The sequence below is a fragment of the Oryctolagus cuniculus genome, chromosome 7 (assembly GCF_051225735.1).
Source record: "Oryctolagus cuniculus isolate XC-2025 breed Fujian yellow rabbit chromosome 7, ASM5122573v1, whole genome shotgun sequence".
NCBI classification, from domain to species: Eukaryota; Metazoa; Chordata; class Mammalia; order Lagomorpha; family Leporidae; genus Oryctolagus; species Oryctolagus cuniculus.
In genome coordinates this window covers 61,952,425-61,973,066 of record NC_142873.1, presented here as the reverse complement: position 1 = coordinate 61,973,066, position 20,642 = coordinate 61,952,425, and the positions used below count along the sequence as shown (strand labels likewise).

The following is a 20,642-nucleotide window of genomic DNA, read 5'->3' as shown; positions in this document are numbered from 1 at the left end:
TCCTATTTTAAATTCATTTGAACTGTATTATTCCTCTTTGATCACTTTATATTTTTATCTATAGTCATATGTTCTTTTAAGTGGCAAATCCAAATTAACCTTCATTTTCTTAAATATTGCTGCTCATTGTTAAACTAAAGTCAGATAGTTCATAAACATTCAAGTTTTTCTTTGCTGATTAAGACAAAATATAAAATTAAATATGCATCCCACATAAAGTTCTCTTTAAACTGTCAAGAAAAAATAAGCTTACTTATACAGAAATTCTAACAAAAACTATAGAGCATCATTTGCTTCTAAAAGCAGGAAGTACAAAGGACTACTATTTAATCTATTAAAGGTAAAAAGAAGGAAAAAGATGAAGTTTACCATCATTTCCAACAAAGAATATTTCAGTATGTCAAATAGGTATGTAGAATACTCTTGTGGCTGGCGCCGCAGCTCAATAGGCTAATCCTCCACCTAGCGGCACCGACACACTGGGTTCTAGTCCCGGTCAGGGCGCCGGATTCTGTCCCGGTTGCCCCTCTTCCAGGCCAGCTCTCTGCTGTGGCCCGGGAAGGCAGTGGAGGATGGCCCAAGTGCTTGGGCCCTGCACCCCATGGGAGACCAGGAGAAGTACCTGACTCCTGCCATTGGATCAGCGCGGTGCACTGGCCGCAGCGCACCAGCTGTGGCAGCCATTGGAGGGTGAACCAACGGCAAAAGGAAGACCTTTCTCTCTGTCTCTCTCTCTCACTATCCACTCTGCCTGTCAAAAAAAAAAAAAAAAAGAATACTCTTGTGAAACCATAAAGGTGATTTAATTAGAGCACTGAATTTTGAGTTTCATGTTTATTTTAAACTGGCAATCTACCTATCCACAGCTGTCTTCTAAAGACGCAAGTTGAAGCAGTTCCATTTAGAAGCTTTCAGGATTCTGCTAGTGAAATCACCTTGATACCTTGACAGGACTGACTGGATCTGGAACAGGGACCTCCACACTGAGTACGGCCAACAGATTCAACCAAATTCTGTGTTTGAGAAGTCTCAATGTCGAGTACACACACAGAGGCAGATCGTTTCAGCTCTGACTGCATCCAAGGGCTCCAAAATTCACTATGACCATACTAACAAAGAGACTATTTCTCTCTCTACCCAAGTTTTTATATACTCATGCAATATATCCTCACTGGGAGAGCAGGGAGCAAACTTAATGTAACACATCATGTCTACCTAAGATATATAAGTTGAATTCTTATGTTATTCCTATGAATATATTTGACTAGAAATACAGCATTTTCCATTGAGCCACATAAAAAAACTGTGACTGGCTGCCACAGAAACAGCATGGGTAGTGGAGAAAAAGGAAGGGAATGACTAACTGATGAAATGGCCCATATTACATTAATAACTGCCAAGGGTTGCTTTTAGCAGAAGCCATTCAGATTGATTTTATTTGCTCTCCTCTGATGCATGATAAACTTTTAAGGGGCCAGCACTGTGGCGTAGTAGGCTAAGCCTCTGCCTGTGGCGCCAGCATCCCATAGAGGCACCAGTTGTTTCCCAGCTGCTCCTCTTCCAATCCAGCTCTCTGCTCTGGCCTGGGAAAGCAGTAGAAGATGGCCCAAATCCTTGGGCCCCTGCACCCTGTGGGAGACCTGAAAGAAGCTCCTGGCTCCTGGCTTTGGATCAGCCCAGCTCTGGCCACTACAGCCATTTGGGGAGTAAACCAACAGCCCAGCCTTTACAATGACTGCCAAAATGCATCTTTGAATTCCGACTTCCTTAGCAAAATTTGCAAGTTTATGTGAAATTTTCTTCCCTAAAGTATTACCTCTTCCCCTCTTGATCTCGACAGACTCCCTGAAGAATCACCAAGAGGTGGCTTAATGACCGAATGTTCTGATGAGCTGTAAGGAGGAGAAATTTCAAATAAAGTTTACTATAAATACCAACACACAAAATAACCTTCAACCTGTAATTTTTCTTCTTCGTAAATGACTCTCACTGAATTCATTCAAAGTCACTTTCTATAGAAATTTATTAAGAGACTCAGATTCAGTGAAACTAAAATAGTTGTAAAGAGGGGCCAAAAAGCCACGCTGGGAAGTCAAAGCCCACATAATTTACAGTTGAGGTATCAAGTTTCCTTCACCTGCGTAGTTCCAGAATCTTGTTTGCTAGGCTTAAATCTCGTTTACCCCAGGTAGGAACCTGGAGATTGCTCTTCAGGAAAATTATCTAGGCCCCCAACAGAAACTGACAGTTGGGGCTGGTGTCGTGGCTCACTTGGTTAATCCTCCGCCTGCAGCGCTGGCATCCCATATGGGCACCGGTCCTAGTCCTGGTTGTTTCTCTTTCAGTCCAGCTCTCTGCTGTGGCCCCGGGAGGGCAGTGGAGGATGGCCCAAGTGCTTGGGCCCTGCACCCGCATGGGAGACCAGGAGGAAGCACCTGGCTCCTGGCTTCAGATTGGTGTAGTTCCGGCCGTAGTGGCCATTTGGGGGGTGAACCAATAGAAGGAAGACCTTTTCTCTCTCTCTCTCACTAACTCTGTCAAATAAAAAGAAAGAAAGAAAGAAACTAACAGTTGAGGGTCTCTTATAAAAAAATAAGACAGTATTTCCACTTACTCAGTTTTTTGGTGAGGCCAATGTAGTATATGGCTCCATCCCCTCCCCTTCAGTTTTTTTTTTAAAATGCCTAACCCTTAACACATAGCTAAAAAGTTCCAGACACTTGAAGAAAGCCTCCTACACGAAAACTAGAAACTAACAAATAGAGAGGCATGCATTTGCTGCAGCAACTGGAATGCAGCTTGGGAGGCCCACAGCTGATACCAAAGTGCCTCGACTGCAGCCCTGCCTCTGCTGCTCAGATTCCAGCTTCCTGTTAATGTGCACACTGGGAGGCAGCAGGTGATGACTCAAGTATTTGTATCCCTGTTACCCATGTGGGACACCCAGATCTAGTTCTGAGCTCCTGGTTTCAGCCTGACCCAGCCTTGACTGTCACAATCAGTGAGGGAATAAACCAGCAGATGAAAGATCTCGGTCTCTCTTTCAAATATATTTTTAAAAAAATTTTTATAGACTAATTGAAAAAGGAATGCAAAAGAATGGCAATTTAGGGAACAAAAGATAGAAAAATATATTCTTACAGATTTAAGAAGAAATGAAGATTGTGTAAAACAAGAGAAATATCTATTTTTTTAAAAAAAAAGTAAATTTAAAGCACAAGAAAGAACTCTTACAAAATAAAAATAGTAAAGAACAGATCAATCAATCAATAATTTCTCAATTTCCCATAATTTAAGTTTCCAGCTTAAAAGGACTCATGAAGTACCCAGCAGAATGAAGGAAGTTTCAGAACCTCAGGGGGCCGGTACTGCAGCTCAATAGGCTAATCCTCCGCCTGCGGCACCGGCACACCAGGTTCTAGGTTCTAGTCCTGGTCGGGCACTGGATTCTGTCCTGGTCGCTCCTCTTCCTATCCAGCTCTCTGCTGTGGCCAGGGAGTGCAGTGGAGGATGGCCCAGGTCCTTGGGCCCTACACCCACATGGGAGACCAGGAGAAGCACCTGGCTCCTGGCTTTGGATCAGCGCAGTGCGCCAGCCGCAGTGGCCATTGGGGGGTGAACCAATGGAAAAAGGAAGACCTTTCTCTCTCACTGTCCACTCTGCCTGTCCAAAAAAAAAAAAACCTCAGGGAAGAGAACGATCTGAAAAATCAGATTGGATAAAGCAACAGGCTTCTTGCACTTGGGAATTAAAAAGGAATCAGACTTCATAACATGACCACTGAGATTGGAAGATTAGGTAGCAGTGCCTTTGACATGCTGAGGAATGATTTCCACCCTAGATTCTCTATTCAAAATACTAACAAATCAGGAGTGAAATACAGCAAACACATTTTTATGCAAGCAAGGTTGTAGAAATTTCACCGTTGATAGACCCATTTTCAGGAAACTACATGAGATCCTGAAAACAGGGGTCCAAGACAGGAAGGAGGCAATGAAATCCCAGGAAGATGGTGAGGAAGTCCCAGGATTCTCAAGGCCTGTCTAAAATGGCCTAGAAGAAATAACATGAAGTGAAGCAGGAGTGATCCTGGAAGGATTCCTCCCAGGAAAAAAGAAAAATGGAATAGAAAAAATTATCTGATATATTTTATAATAATGAGAAAAGTTTTGTGCTTTTATAATCATAGTTCTGTCAAAGCATTTGCAGACAGTTTATAGTGATAGTGTCTAAGAAAACAGCATGGGCCAGCGCCATGGCTCACTAGTCTAATCCTCCGCCTTGTGGCGCCGGCACACCGGGTTCTAGTCCCGGTCGGGGCACCGGATTCTGTCCCGGTTGCCCCTCTTCCAGGCCAGCTCTCTGCTATGGCCTGGGAGTGCAGTGGAGGATGCCCCAAGTACTTGGGCCCTGCACCCCATGGGAGACCAGGAGAAGCACCTGGCTCCTGCCATCGGATCAGCGCGGTGCGCCGGCCGCGGCAGCCATTGGAGGGTGAACCAACGGCAAAGGAAGACCTTTCTCTCTGTCTCTCTCTCACTGTCCACTCTGCCTGTCAAAAAAAAAAAAAAAGAAAGAAAGAAAGAAAAAGAAAACAGCATGTGGACATACACACACATAGCAAATTGAGGCAGGTGCTGTCCCCAGGAAAAACATTTACATGTTCTTAGTAATATAACACTGAACACTAATTTAAACAAAAACTGGTATATGGTGAAAGAAGGGATAAACAAAGTATGTTCTGTGTGGGAAGCATGAAAGAAAACCAGTGGATAATAAAAACAGAAATAGAAACATACTATTCAGAAATGTGAAAATATACAGCAAAAGAAATAGCCAAGGGTGAGTGCTATGGTGTAGCAAGTAAAGTAGCCACTTGGGACACCTCTATCCTATATCAGTGAGCCTGCTCAAGCCTTACTTAGCTTCCAATCCAACTTCCTACTAAGGCCCATCCTGAGAGGCAAGATTCAAGTAGTTGAGTCCCTCCCACCCACATGGGAGACCTGGATGGAGTTCTAGGCTCCTGGCTTTGTCCTGGTCCAGCTCTGGCTGTTGCAGGTATTTGGGAGGTGAACTAGCAGGTAAAAGATCTCTGTCATTCTGCTTTGTAAACAAAAAAAAAAAAAACAAAACACCCAAATGGGTTGAAAAATGACAGCCTACAGGAAACAGAAATGGTACACAAAGATGGTAAGACAGGGAATTCTGTTTTAGGCCTTTAAGTACGATTTGGCTTTTTAAACCACGTATGTATATTACATTGATAAAAATTAAATTTAAATTTTTGAATTCTAGATTTGAGAGTACTCAAAACAAATATCATAGGAACTGTAATAAAGAAGTAAATATTAGGTAAACATATATTCTAAATTAATTATTATAAGGCTAATACCTATACACATCCAAGTGCCAAAAGTCAAGTTATGCATTTTTAAATTCAGCACCCTGAAAATTGTTCTATGTTACAAATAAACACTTGTTTACTGAGATAAAAACTTTCCAATTTGTGAAAACAAATATGTAGTCTTCAACTACTACAAATGCCAGTGCTACCAACTCTGTCTTGTTGTAATCATTCCATCATGTTATAAACCACACCTTCTCGTGCCCCAAAAGTGTGATTTTTAATATATTTGTTGAAAGATGACAATGGCAATAAAAAAGAAAATCAGGGAGGACCTAATCCTGAAACTGTAGGAAGATGGCTTATAAAAAACAGAATTGTCGGGCCAGCGCCACGGCTCACTAGGCTAATCCTCCCCCTAGCAGCGCCGGCACACCGGGTTCTAGTCCCGGTCGGGGCGCCGGATTCTGTCCCGGTTGCTACTCTTCCAGGCCAGCTCTCTGCTGTGGCCAGGGAGTGCAGTGGAGGATGGCCCAAGTGCTTGGGCCCTGCACCCCATGGGAGACCAGGAGAAGCACCTGGCTCCTGCCATCGGATCAGTGTGGTGCGCTGGCCACAGCACGCTAGCTGCGGCGGCCATTGAAGGGTGAACCAACAGCAAAAGGAAGACCTTTCTCTCTGTCTCTCTCTCTCTCACTGTCCACTCTGCCTGTCAAAAACAAAACAAACAAACAAACAAACAAACAAAAAACCAGAATTGTCTTGGTATAGTGAGGAAGCCGTAAAGGAAATTAGGGACTATATAGAGACCTAGAAGTTGGTAGAAGAGAATATAAATTAAGGCAGGTTAGGGGGGAAAAATGGTAGAAAGCTCCAAAAACTTCCACTGTAAAGCTCCAAAGAGAAGTTCAACTGTCTGTGTTTCTATTCATTACAGAGAAGTTAATATTTCCAGGTTTACAAAATAAGCACTTACATTTGGCTTCCACAAGGTGATTCCTCAAGAAAAGGTATGTGATTTGCTGATCCAGGATTACGAGGAGTGCTTGTGTGAATATTCGATGTATCATGTGTGAGTCTTTGACTAGAGTCTTGGGGCGGTGTAGCAAAACTTGCCACAGAAGAATTATTAGATCCGTTGCCTTTGCTCCCATTACATTGCTGGTTAAGTGCTGACACCTCGTTACCAAGGCTATCCATTCCAATATTTAACTCACCAAGCTTTTGAATGGACCTATAAAAATTAAACAGTTATTTTAAGATAAAAACTTAATGACATTCCTAATATATACATTAAAAGTTTAAGGTGGTAAATACATGTACACATAATACATAATCCATGGTAATTATTCTGTTTTTTTTTTTTTGATAAAATTCCTGTTACAATTACCAACATCATGGGGCAGACATTCGACATAGGGGTTAAAATGGCTGCATCCTGTATCACAGTGCCTGGATTCATATCCTGGCTCTTCTCCCAATTCCAGCTTCCTGCTAACTAATGTGTGCCACCCACGTGTGAACCCAGATTGAGTTCCCAGCTCCTAGCTTCAGCTCCAGCCCAGGCCTAGCCCCTGTAGGTACTTGGGGTCTGAACCAACGAATGAGAGTACTCACTCGTGCATTCGTATTCTGTTTCTCTTTCTCTCTCTCTCTCTCTCTCTCTCTCTCTCTCTGTGTGTGTGTGTGTGTGTGTTCTCTCTCTCTCATAGTCCTGGTTTGAGTTCCAGCTACTCCACTTCCCATTCAGCTCTGCTAATGCAGCTGGAAAGGCAACAAATAATGGCCGAAGTACTTGGGTCCCTGCCAACCACGTGGGGGACCCAGATGGAATTGCAGGCTTCAACCTTGCCCAGCCCCAGTGTTGCAGACATTTGTGGAGTAAACCAGCACATAGAAAATATCTTTCTCTCCCTGTCATTTTGCCTTTCAAATAAATAAGTAAATTTTTTAAAAGATTGTATTTCTTTGAAAAGCAGAGTTACACAGAGAGAGAATGAGAGAGAAAGAGAAAAAGAAATCTTCCATCTGCTGGTTCACCCCACAGATGGCTGCAACGGCTGGGACTGGGCCAGGCAAAAGCCAGGAGCCAGGAGATTCATCCCTGTCTCTCAAGCGAGTGCAGGGGCTCAAGCACTTGGGCCATCTTCCGCTGCTTTTCCCAGGCACATTAGCAGAGAGCCAGATCAGCAGTGGAGCAGATGGGATTCAAACCAGCACCCATATGGGATGCTGCCTTTGCAAGTGGAGGTCTAGCCCATTATACCTCAATTCCAACCACATAAATCTTTTTTTTAAAAAATGCCAACATATCATTTTAACTCTTAAAGTGAAGAGGGATGGAGGAAGGGCAGGATATGCCAAAAATAAGTGTTAAATCAGTGGTGCCAATTATAGCATGAATAAAAACAAAAGATTAAGAGGTATACTGATACAGAACTATTGGTAAAAAATACCATGATTGGTAGCTGATTTTTTTTCTAATAAGATCAAGTAATATGCTTATTTCCCTGTTTCTTTCTATGCCTCTTGAAAGCAAGAAGCAAAGTTTAAAGCTAGAAACAATGATTTGCTGCCAGAATGATCTGAAAGAATAAAACTTTAAGGGAGAAAAGTACATTTTTATTTGCAGGTTCTATACCTATTTAACTTGTTCTTGATTTTAGTCTGGTATTTTAGAAGTCCTGGTACAGGAATCGGTATTGCAGCATATCAGGTAAACCCACTGCCTGAGATGCTGGCATCCCATTTGAGCTCAAATCTGAATCCTAGCTGCTCTACTTCTGTTCCTGCTCCTTGCTAATGTGCCTGAGAAAGCAGCAGATGATGCTCCAAATACCTGGGCCCCTGCCACCCAAGTGGGAGACCCATATGGGTGGAGTTCCAGGTTTTGGCCATCTGAGGAGGGAATCTGCAGATGGAAGATCTCTCTGTCTCTGAAACTCTGCTTTTCAAATAAATAAATCTTTAAAAACAAAAACAAAAAGTTAAAGGAATGACATAATTTATAGGATAAATTTCCATTCACAGTTACAGACTTGGTTATCCTAGAGATTTTTTTTTTGAAGATTTATTTATTTGAAAAGCAGAGTTATATAGAAAGAGGAGAGGCAGAGAGAGGAGAGGAGAGGAGAGGAGAGGAGAGGAGAGGAGAGGAGAGGAGAGGAGAGGAGAGGAGAGAGGAGAGGAGAGGAGAGGAGAGGGGAGGGGAGGGGAGGGGAGGGGAGGGGAAGGGAGGGGAGGGGAGGGGAGGGGAGGGGAGGTCCTCCATCCACTGGTTCACTCTCCAAATGGCTGGAATGGCCGGAGCTGCACCAATCCGAAGCCAGGAGCCAGGAGCTTCTTCTGGGTCTCCCACACGGGTACAGGGGCCCAAGAACTTGGGCCACCTTCTACTGCTTTCCCAGACCACAGCAGAGAGCTGGATTGGAAGTGAAGCAGCCGAGATACAAACCGGCGCCCATATGGGATGCTGGCACTGCAGGTGGCAGCTTTACCTATTACGCCACAGCGCCAGCCCCTATCCTATAGATTTTTATAACTTTTGATGAAATTTTAAATTTTTATTGCTAAAGAAATTGACAGAACTGCTGAATAATATACATGCTCTAAATTGAACCTACATTATATGAAAAACTCCTGAGTTTTCTGTATGTTTGCCATTAAAGAAGGATGAACCTTCTCAAATAGTTTAGCTCTTTTTCTAAGGAAGTGCACCTCTTACCACTATTGGAGTCAAAGAACTTCGCCACTTTGTCTTCTAACTACTAGACATCTGCTTGGAAAGTCAAACTGCAACAGTGACTTTTAGGCAAATGAAGAAGACATCTAAGAACCAGAAGTGGTAATTCATCAAATTAGGAAAACTGTGACAAGCCCCTGAGCTATCAGAGGTTGGAAGAGAACAATTTCCAGAATGAATGTTCAGGGGCGACAAGATCAATCAGGGATCAATGACTTGCACAAACCTCACTGTCAAGCAAGTTATTCCTAATATTATTGAGCCAAGTGAAGAACTGACAGTCACCATGGCAAACGCCTAATCATAATCATCTAAGAACCAACATTTAAAGCACATTTCCATATGCCAGGAATTATTCTAAGTAATTTTACATATACTAACTAATTTAATCTTTCAACAACTTTGTTCATTTTGTCTGGGCCCAGTGTTGTGGTACAGTGAGCTAAGCTGCTGCCTGTGACACCAGCATCCCAAATCTAGCTGCTCTGCTTCCAATCCATCTCCCTGCTAATAAGCGTGGGAAAGCTGCAGAGGATGGAAATAGCCCAAGAACCTGGAAAACTGGGATGGAGTTCCTGGCTCCCGAACTCGCTGCAGCCATTTTGGAAGTGAATCAGTGGTTGGAAGATGGATCCTGCTCTATCGATCTGCCTTTAAATTTGAATTTTCTTTAAATAAATAAATACATACCTTCTGGTTTATTGACTTTTAAACTCACATACAGATATATACATAATCCTTCTATAGTTAAAAACAACCTGTTCGCTGACACCGTGGCTCACTAGGCTAATCCTCCGCCTGCGGCGCTGGCACCCCGGATTCTAGTCCTGGTTGGGGCGCCAGCTCTGTCCCAGTTGCTCCTCTTCCAGTCCACCTCTCTGCTGTGGCCTGGGAAGGCAGTGGAGGATGGCCCAAGTGCTTGGGCCCTGCACCCGCATGGGAGACCAGGAGGAAGCACCTGGCTCCTGGCTTCGGATTGGCGCAGTGTGCCAGCCATGGCAGCCATTTGGGGAATGAACCAACGGAAGGAAGACCTTTCTCTGTCTCTCTCTCTCTCACTAACTCTGCCTGTCCAAAAAAAAAAAAAAAAAAAAAAAAAAAAAAAAAAAAAAAGTGTTCATAAGGCTTGGGCAAAAATTATAAAAATGAATTATTTTAATATATTGAATCCATGAGGCTAACATTGTGGCACAGTGTGTAAAACTGCCACCCTCGAAGCCAGAATCCCAATATGGGTGCCAGTTCGGGTCCCAGCTACTCCACTTCCAATCTGGCTCCCTGTTAACGCACCTGGGAAAGTAACTGAAGACGGCTCAAGTGTTTGGACCATTCTGGTCTCCACGCAGGAGACCAGAAGAAGCTCCTGGCTTCTTGTGGCCACCTGGAGGTGAACCAGCAGATAGAAGATATCCCTCTCTGCCTTTGAAATAAATAAATCTCCAGTCTTAAGCAGTCATAATAATAAAAATAACAGCTAACAACACAGTGCTTACAACAGGCTGCATAGTGCCCACCCCAAACACTTTCACAGATTAAACTCATTTACTCTCATGGCAACACTATGAAGTACATGAAGAAACAGGCAAAAAAGAAACTAAGTTCCTCATCCTCAGTCACCCTGGGACAGAGCTAGATTCACCTGGCAGTCTGCTTCCAGCCTGTACACTGAACCACCATACTTTTCTGCACTAGCTGAGCCCTCAGAATGCTATGGCAGAAAGACATTGTGTAATTCCACGTTACCTGAAATGCTTAAAAAAAAGCCTTAAAATTTCAAGCTATACATAAAAAGTGGCAGTTACTGTATGCTTTCAATAACTTTTAAATAATTCCTTATATTTCAGAAAGTAACTCAAAGACGAACCTATTAAGGAATTGTTCGGTGAGATTCTGTGGCTGATCAGGACCCTCTTCCTGATTCACACCCCCTTCAAGCAACATCTGTTGGTATATCTGTCGCTGCTGCTCCTTCTGTTCCAAATGCTGTTGATAGCGCAGTCTTTGCCTGTAATATTCTTGAAACTGTTCTGTTGAATCTCGAAGCTTAAAATATTAGAAAAAAATTATATATTTGAGCAGGCAATGTCTATACTATGTCTTGACTCAATATACCATTTATAAATTATTTATAAATGCTACATATATATAATTAAAATATGTAACTAGCTATATTTAACAATTATGAAACAATATATTGTTCTTTGAAACATAACATAGTATCTATGAGTTTTAATATTCCAGTAGAGGGGACAGCACTGTGGCACAGTGCGTAAAATCACCATCTGCAATGCCAGTACCCCATGAGGATGCTGGTTCAAGTTCCGGTGGCTCCACTTCCAATCCAGCTCTCTGCTATGGCCTGGGAAAGCAGAAGATGGTCCAAGTCCTTGGGCCCCTGCACCCATGTGGGAGACCCAGAAATTCCTGGCTCCTGGATTTGGATTAGCCCAGCTCTGACCATTGCGGCCATTTGGGGAGTGAACCAGCATATGGAAGACATCTCTATCTCTCTCTCTCTCTATCTCTCTCCCTCCCTCCCTCCCTCCTTCTCCCCCCCACCCCCTCTCTGCCTCTCTGTAACTCCACCTTTCAAATAAACAAATAAATCTTAAAAAAAAAAAATTCAAGTACATCACAGCACTGTGGCACAGGGGGTTAAGCTATTACCTGTGACGCCAACATCGACTGAGTGCCAGTTCAAGTCCTGGCTGCTCCACTTCCTACCTAACACCCTGCTTAATGTGCCTGGGAAAACAGGATAAGATGGCCCAAGTACTTGGGCCTTGTCACCCAAGTGGGAGACCCATATAGAGTTCCAGACTCCTGACTTTCTCTCTCTCTCTCTCCTTTCCCCCAACACTGACTTTCAAATAAATATTTAAAATATATACACTCAGGGCCAGAGCTGTGGTGCAGCAGGTTAAAGCCCTGGTCTGCAGCACCGGCATCCTATATGAGCACTGGTTCCAGCTGTTCTACTTGCAATCCAGCTACCTGCTGTGGCCTGGGAAAGCAGCAGAAGACGGCCAAGTACTTGTGTAGGAGACCAGAGGAATTCCTGGCTCCTGGCTCCTGGCTTCGGATCAGCTCTGCTCTGGCTGTTGAAGCCATTTGGGGAGTGAACCAGCGGAGAGAAAATCTCTCTCTCACTGGCTTTGGCTCTCTCTGTAACTCTTTCAAATAAATAAAATAAATCTTTAAAATAAAATAAGATACATATACCCAAGTATATCAGTTAATTAGCTTAATTCCACAGCAACAGACTAACCAAAATCAATGGCCACCCTTATTCCTTGACTATCCCAAAATAAAAATGTAAATTATAGTGGTTATAAGTGGTGCATAGGCTGGCGCGGCGGCTCATTAGGCTAATCCTCCGCCTGCGGCGCCGGCACACCAGGTTCTAGTCCCAGTTGGGGCGCCGGATTCTGTCCCAGTTGCCCCTCTTCCAGGCCATCTCTCTGCTATGGCCCAGGAAGGCAGTGGAGGATGGCCCAAGTGCTTGGGGCCCTACACCCGCATGGGAGACCAGGAGAAGCACCTGGCTCCTGCCTTTGGATCAGCGCGGTGCGCCGGCCACAGCGCGCCAGCCGCGGCAGCCATTGGAGGATGAACCAACGGCAAAGGAAGACCTTTCTGTCTCTCTCTCTCACTGTCCACTCTGCCTGTTTAAAAACAATAATAATGATAAGTGGTGCATAGTCAAAATATGAATGTAGAAAAACATTAATCATAATTGGCATTACTTAAAAAAATACACACTGAGAGACTGCATTAATAGTTGGTAAACACAATATTAATCTTGTCAAAAATACTTAATTTTTTTTTTTGACAGGCAGAGCTAGACAGTGTGAGAGAGACAGAAGAAAGGTCTTCCTTCCATTGGTTCAAGCCCCAAATGGCCTCCACGACCGGCACGCTGCACCCATCTGAAGCCAAGAGCCAGGTGCTTCCTCCTGGTCTCCCATGCGGGTGCAGGGCCCAAGGACTCGGGTCATCCTCCACTGCCTTCCCGGGCCACAGCAGAGAGCTGGACTGGAAGAGGAACAACCAGGACAGAATCTGGCGCCCCAACCGGGACTAGAACCTGGGATGCCGACGCCGCAGGTGTAGGATTAGCCTACGGAGCTGTGGTGCCAGCCAAAAATACTTAATTTAAGCATAGAAGTGGTCTAACAGATTCCTTTAGCAGGCAACAAATTTTTTTATTTTTATTTTTTGAGAGGCAGAGTGGACAGTGAGGGAGAGAGACAGAGAGAAGAAAGGTCTTCCTTTTGCCATTGGTTCACCCTCCAATGGCCACGGCGGCCAGCGCATCGCGCTGATCCGAAGCCAGGAGCCAGGTGTTTCTCCTAGTCTCCCATGCGGGTACAGGGCCCAAGCTCTTGGGCCATCCTCCACTGCACTCCCTGGCCACAGCAGAGAGCTGGCCTGGAAGAGGGGCAACTGGGACAGAATCCGGCGCCCCGACCGGGACTAGAACCCAGTGTTCCGGTGCCGCAGACAGAGGATTAGCCTATTGAGCTGCGGCGCCGGCCCAAAATTTTTTCAAAGCCCAGTTTCAAATATCCATTCACAAGAAAGAATAAATAGGATTACAAGGGCTGGTGTGAACTCTTCTTTAAATGTCGGGTGGATTCACCAGTGATGCCATCTAATCCTGGATGTGTTTTGTTGGAAGGTTTTCAGTTATTGATCAACCTCTTTACTTCTTATAGGCCTGTTGAGATTTTCTGATTTTTTTCCTTGAGTCTTAGATAACCTGTGTGTCTTTAAACTTGTCTGTGGGGAGCAACCGGACTAGACTGAGTTACTGGAATTAAGACTTATTCTATGCATCTGCTCTCCCACAATATGGCGCTGGGAGAGAAGTAAACAGCTTCTACGCAGCTGCCTCCAGTTCAACCAATAAACTGTAGGACCTACTCCTGATTGGAGGAGAGCAGCGTACTCGGCGTGTGGGCAGCCGAGTTAGGATTGGCGGAGGAGGACTATAAAGGAGGAGAGAGACGGCATTCACCAGGAACATCTAAGAGGAACATCTAGCTGAAGGAACACCTGTGCAGCCCCCGAGAGAGCCGGCTGGCGGTGTGCCGCTCCCCTGCGGAAGTGGGGAAAGTGGCCAGGGGGAACTGCCCTTCCACGGAGGTGGAAGGGATAGTAGCCAACCCGGGAAGAACCAGCAGCAAACCCGGGGAGGGCCGAGCAGACGAAAGAACAGCGCAGGGTCCTGTGTCGTTCCTCCATGAAGAGGGGGAGCGACACTTGTCCATTTCATGTAGGTTATCTAATTTGTTGGCTTATAATTAGTTTTTTATTCTGATAACCCTTTCTATTACTGTAAGGTCAACGGTGATGTCCTCAGTTTTGTTTCTGAACTAGCTGTCCTCTCTTTTTTAATCTCACTCTAGGTAAAGATTTGTCAATTTTTTTCACCCTTTTTGAAGAATAATTTCTGCCTTCATGGATTTGCTCCATTGCTTTTCTGTTTTCTATTTATCTCTATTATAATCTTTGTTACTCCCTTACTTCTGCTAGCTTTGTGTTTAGTTTGTTCTATTCTAGTTCCTTGAGTCATAAAGTTAGGTTACTGATTTAAGATATTTCATCTTTTATTTATTTATTTCAGAGGCAGAGTGACAGAGACAGGAAGAGATCTCTCATGTACTGGTTCCCTCTCCAAATAAGCCTAAGAGCCTGGGATGGGCCAGGACAAGGCAAGGAGCCAGGAGCCAGGAACTCAATCCAGATCTCTAGAGGACCCAACTACTTCAACCACCACTGCTGCACCTGAGACTGCATTAACAGGGAGCTGGAGTGAGGAATTGGAGATGAGTATCAAAACCAGGTGCTACAATGCAGGACAGAGGCATCTTGATTAATGTCTCAATCAGTAGGCTAAACATCTAACCCATTTTCTTCTTTTTGAATGTAAGCATTTATGGTTCCAATTTCAAGCACCGCCTTCACTGTACCCCATACATTTTGGTATGTTGTACTTTCATTTGTCTCCAAGTATTTTATTTTTTATGAGTTTTTAAAAAAGTTCTTTATTTATTTAAATTTAAAAGGCAAAGAGAGATCTTGCATCCACTGATTCACCACCCAAATGTTCTCAGGCTAAAGCCGGGAGCTGGGAACCCAATCTAAGTATCCCATGTGGGTGGCAGGACCCAATCACTAGAGCCATCACGTGCTGCTTCCCAGGGTGTGCATTAGCAGGAAGATGGCATCAGAAGCTGAGTAAGGACTTGAATCGAGTCACTCCAAATGGATGTGGGGAGTTCCAAGTGGCATCTTAACCATATTTTCTAATTTCCCTTATGAATTCTTTAGCTCATCACTATTCACAGATGACAAGATCCTAAATACAGAAAATCTACAGATTCGTGAATTTCTAGTTTTCTTTCTGCTGTTAACTTCTTCCAGTTTCATTCCATTAAAGTCAGAAAATTCACTCTGCAAGATTCCAACATCTCAAAACTTATTGAGTCAAGGCTACTGCTATAGTGTAGTAGGTAAAGCTACCGCCTGCAGTGCTGGCATCCCATATGGGTGTTGTTTCGAGTCCCAATTGCTTCACTTCTGATCCAGCTCTCTGCTATGGCCTGGAAAAGCAGAAGATGGCCTAAGTCCTTGGGCTCCTGCACCTGCGTGGGAGACCTGGAAGAAGCTCCTGGCTCCTGGCTCTGGACTGGCTCAGTTCTGGCCATTGTGGCCAACTGAGGAGTGAGCCAGCAGATGGAAGACCTCTCTCTTTCTCTCTCCCTCTGCCTGTACTTCTCTCTCTGTAACTCTTTCAAATAAATCAATAACTTTTTTTTTTTTTGACGGGCAGAGTAGATAGTGAGAGAGAGACAGAGAGAAAGGTCTTCCTTTTTTTTGCCATTGGTTCACCCTCCAATGGCCGCCACAGCTGGCGCGCTGCGGCCGGCGCACCGCGCTGATCCAAAGGCAGGAGCCAGGTACTTCTCCTGGTCTCCCATGGGGTGCAGGGCCCAAGCACTTGGGCCATCCTCCACTGCCTTCCCGGGCCACAGCAGAGAGCTGGCCTGGAAGAGGGGCAACCGGGAAAGAATCTGGTGCCCCAACTGGGACTAGAACCCAGTGTGCCGGTGTCGCAAGGTGGAGGATTAGCCTAGTGAGCCTCGGCGCCAGCCAATCAATAAATCTTTAAAAAAAAAATTCTATCCAAGCAAATACTATTACTTCTTAGAGAGTCATTATAAAGCACAATACAGGGGCCAGTGCTGTGGCGCAGCAGGTTAATGCACTGGCCTGAAGCGCCAGCATCCCATATGGGTGCCGGTTCAAGACCTGACTGCTCTTCCAATCCAGCTCTCTGCTATGGCCTGGAAATGCAGTAGAAAATGGCCCAAGTCCTTGAGCCCCTGCACCCTCATGGGAGACTTGGAAGAACCTCCTGGCTCCTGGCTTCGGATCGGCGCAGCTCCAGCCAATGGAGCCAACTGGGGAGTGAACCAGCGGATAGAAGACCTCTCTCTCTCTCTCTCTCTCTGCCTCTCTTCTCTCTGTGTAATTCTGACTTTCAAATAAAATATATAAATCTTTAAAAAAAAAAAAACACAAGACATATGGTAAATATTACCTCATTTTTTTCTTGCTTAGCTGGTCCTGGATTTTGTGCTCCATTTGCAGGCTCTTTTTCTGAAACTGAACTCTGGCCCAAGATTTCACCACTGATAGGCCGCTGTGCTTCAACAGGTGTATCACTTCTTGCAGAAAGGTGCCCAAAACAAAAACAAAAACAAAAACAAACAAAAAAAAAAAAAAGGAGATGTGGGATTAAAGAACAATGCATTTTAATTTTTAATTTAAAAAATTTAAATTTAACATTAGTACTTATCTACTAAAAAAACATTAAATTTTCCTTTCTTCTCTGAAAAAAAAACTATAAAAAGTGTTTTAAGAAATGGAATCTGCGGCCGGCGCCGCAGCTCAATAGGCTAATCCTCCACCTTGCGGTGCCGGCATACCGGTTCTAGTCCTGGTCGGGGCGCCAGATTCTTTCCCGGTTGCCTCTCTTCCAGGCCAGCTCTCTGCTGTAGGCCAGGGAAGGCAGTGGAGGATGGCCCAAGTGCTTGGGCCCTGCACCCCATGGGAGACCAGGAGAAGCACCTGGCTCCTGCCTTCAGATCAGTGGGGTGCGCAGGCCGCAGCGCGCCAGCTGTGGCGGCCATTGGAGGGTGAACCAAAGGCAAAAGGAAGACCTTTCTCTCTGTCTCTCTCTCTCTCACTATCCACTCTGCCTGTCAAAAAAAAAAAAAAAAAGAAAAAAAAGAAATAGAATATGCTTTTGTTGGAGGAGTACTAGGTTTGTAGGCAAGGAGAACAGTCTCTGCTCCAAAATCAGTTGTGTGGCCTTGTGACAATCACTTACATTCTCTGTGGTTCAGCTTCCTCTAAAAACTGAGTTAAAAGTTGTACAAGCTAATGCCTATAATCTCTTTATGAAATCTAAATCTGTGATTTTTTTTTAATCCAAACATTTATTTCTCTTCTTCTATGATTCTACCAAAATTATAAGCATTTCTGTGATTTTATTACAATGCTATCTTTGGTCTATTCAGACTTAACATAAAAACTAAACATGTGGCCGGCGCCGCGGCTCACTAGGCTAATCCTCCACCTTGCGGCGCCGGCACACTGGGTTCTAGTCCCGTTCGGGGCGCCGGATTCTGTCCCGGTTGCCCCTATTCCAGGTCAGCTCTCTGCTGTGGCCCGGGAGTGCAGTGGAGGATGGCCCAAGTGCTTGGGCCCTGCACCCGCATGGGAGACCAGGATAAGTACCTGGCTCCTGACATCAGATCAGCGCGGTGCCCTGGCTGCAGCGTGCCAGCCGCGGCAGCCATTGGAGGGTGAACCAACGGCAAAGGAAGACCTTTCTCTCTGTCTCTCTCTCTCTCACTGTCCACTCTGCCTGTCGAAAAATAAATAAATAAATAAATAAATAAATAAATACTAAACATGTATCTTCCAATATTTCTAATGTTTACTAACTATAAACTTGAGGTCTTTTGTCAGGTTGTTTTTAATATTCTTCCAAAATATTAATTTTCGTCAGTGCCACGGCTCAATAGGCTGATCCTCCACCTAGCGGCACCGGCACACCGGGTTCTAGTCCCGGTGGAGGCGCCAGATTCTGTCCCGGTTGCCCCTCTTCCAGGCCAGCTCTCAGCTATGGGCCGGGAGTGCAGTGGAGGATGGCCCAAGTACTTGGGCCCTGCATCCCATGGGAGACCAGGAGAAGCACCTGGCTCCTGCCTTCGGATCAGCGTGGTGCGCCAGCCGCGGCGGCCATTGGAGGGTGAACCAACAGCAAAAGGAAGACCTTTCTCTCTGTCTCTCTCACTGTCCACTCTGCCTGTCAAAAAAAAAAAAAAAATAAGTTTCTACTTTTCATAGCTACTCTGTGCAAAATTTTCAATAACTTTATCGAAAGACGATGAATGCCAAAGACACATACACATATACCAATCAGTACAAGGCACTGTGGGAACACTAGAAAAGTAAAATGATTTCTGTATTTAAGGAGCTGGGTTATGAGGCAGCCTCATAACAATCTCTCAAGGCAGATGTGTATAAGATATGTCAAATATAATGTAGGGTTCAAGGGAGCAGAGCAAGTCATCCTTACAAAGGTGTATTAGTTAGGAGCCTGTATTCCCAAGTACTTAAACATACACACATACATATACAGAAGAAAGTAGAAAACCCTGTGAAGAGTTTTCAGCTATCAGACTGTACCGTAAATTATTAATGACCACAGAAACCTCCTTTTATGTCCATTAGATAGAATTTGTAAGGGTTATTAACTATACAGATAGAATACAATTACCTTCATAAAGTAGCATTTAATTTTGTGATTTATTCAGAACTTCCATATGCATTATCTGATTTAACATGCACAATAACCCATTCTACAGAGAGGAAACAGATTCAGAAAACAAGTAATTCTCTTAAAATGCACAGATAGGAAACAGAGGTAGAACTTCATCAGACTACAAATCTAATGCTGGCTATACCCAAGGAGACTTCGATTTTGTGACCATTACACTGAATAGCCAAAGCTTACATATTTGAACTGATTTTTGTCTGTACTGAGTTTCTTCCTGTGCAAGCAAAAAGATATCCTTACAAAATACTATGCTCCCTTAAAACCTTTCTTTTGTTTTACTTTCTTCTTTAACACAGTTGCTTAATAATTTTATCCCCAGGATCCATCATTGTGGTGTAGTGGGCTAAACTGCCACCTGCGACACCAGCATCCCATATGGGCCCTGATTTGAGTCTTGACTGCTCTACTTCCAATCCAGTTCTCTGCTAATGCACCTGAAGAAGCAGCAGAGGATGGTCCAAATACTTGGGCACCTGTACCCATATAGGAGACCCTGATGAAGCTCCTGGCTTCAGTCTAGCCCAGCCCTGGCCATTGCAGCCATTTGAGGAGTGAATTAGTGGATGAAAGGCCTCTCCCTCTCTTTTTCCAAATGCCTTTCAAATAAATAAATCTTTAAAAAAATTGTAGCCCCAGTATACAGGCTGGTGTTAGCATGTAATAAAGACTCAAAAACTTTTTAAATGGATAATGATTTTAAACAAGTATTGGCCGGCGCCGTGGCTCAATAGGCTAATCCTCCACCTTGCGGCGCCAGCACACCAGGTTCTAGTCCCAGTCGGGGCGCCGGATTCTGTCCCGGTTGCCCCTCTTCCAGGCCAGGTCTCTGCTGTGGCCAGGGAGTGCACTGGAGGATGGCCCAAGTGCTTGGGCCCTGCACCCGCATGGGAGACCAGGAGAAACACCTGGCTCCTGGCTTCGGATCAGCGCAATGCGCCGGCCGCAGTGCGCCGGCCGCGGTGGCCATGGGAGGGTGAACCAACGGCAAAAGGAAGACCTTTCTCTCTCTGTCACCATCCACTCTGTCAAAAACAAAAACAAAACAAAACAAACAAACAAAAAAAGTATTAAGAATTCCCAGTACTTTTTATTTTATTTTTTTAAAAAGATTTATTTATTTATTTGAAAGGCAGAGTTACACAGAGAGAAGGGGAGACAGAGAGAGAGGTCTTCCATCTGCTGGTTCACTCCTGAGATGGCTGCAACAGCTGGAGCTGCACTGATCAAAGCCAAGAGCCAGGAGCTTCCTCAGGGTCTCCCACGTGGGTGCAGGGGCCCAAGGACCCAGGCCATTTTCCATTGCTTTCCCAAGCCACAGCAGAGAGCCGGATCGGAAGTGGAGCAGCCAGGACTCGAACCGGCGTCCATATCATCACAGCGCCAGGCCCAAGAATTCCAAGTACTTTTAAAATTATAGCTAAAATATTTTTAAAACAAGGAAACTGTTCCACAGTAAATTCTTACACTTCACCCACATCACAGTAGCTCTCCTATAGCATTTCCTTAACAATCCTTCTAACGCATTGTCATTAAGACTTTGAAGAGGAGTTCTGAAGGGAAGAAACTTATATTTACTGAGCACCAGTCACAAGAGTGCCACTCAGCCAGGAGGTTCAGCGCACTGTGCCAAGTT

General features: G+C 44.6%; 1 protein-coding gene across 10 annotated transcripts in view; it reads right to left on the bottom strand.

The window, feature by feature from the left end:
- Positions 1 to 20,642, bottom strand: part of WDR47 (WD repeat domain 47) — a 94,322-nt gene that overhangs the window by 18,487 nt on the left and 55,193 nt on the right. For 6 of the 10 annotated variants that reach the window (XM_089300226.1, XM_089300222.1, XM_089300224.1 and 3 more), the window contains 4 exons: positions 16,700 to 16,826; positions 10,955 to 11,133; positions 6,325 to 6,582; positions 1,817 to 1,892 (listed from right to left, as the gene is read on the bottom strand). In XM_089300226.1, the coding sequence (XP_089156352.1) occupies positions 1,817 to 1,892; positions 6,325 to 6,582; positions 10,955 to 11,133; positions 16,700 to 16,826 (640 nt within the window). The remainder of the gene's footprint in view (positions 1 to 1,816; positions 1,893 to 6,324; positions 6,583 to 10,954; positions 11,134 to 16,699; positions 16,827 to 20,642) is intronic. The other 4 variants (XM_089300223.1, XM_089300225.1, XM_008264762.5 and 1 more) reach the window with 1 other exon arrangement.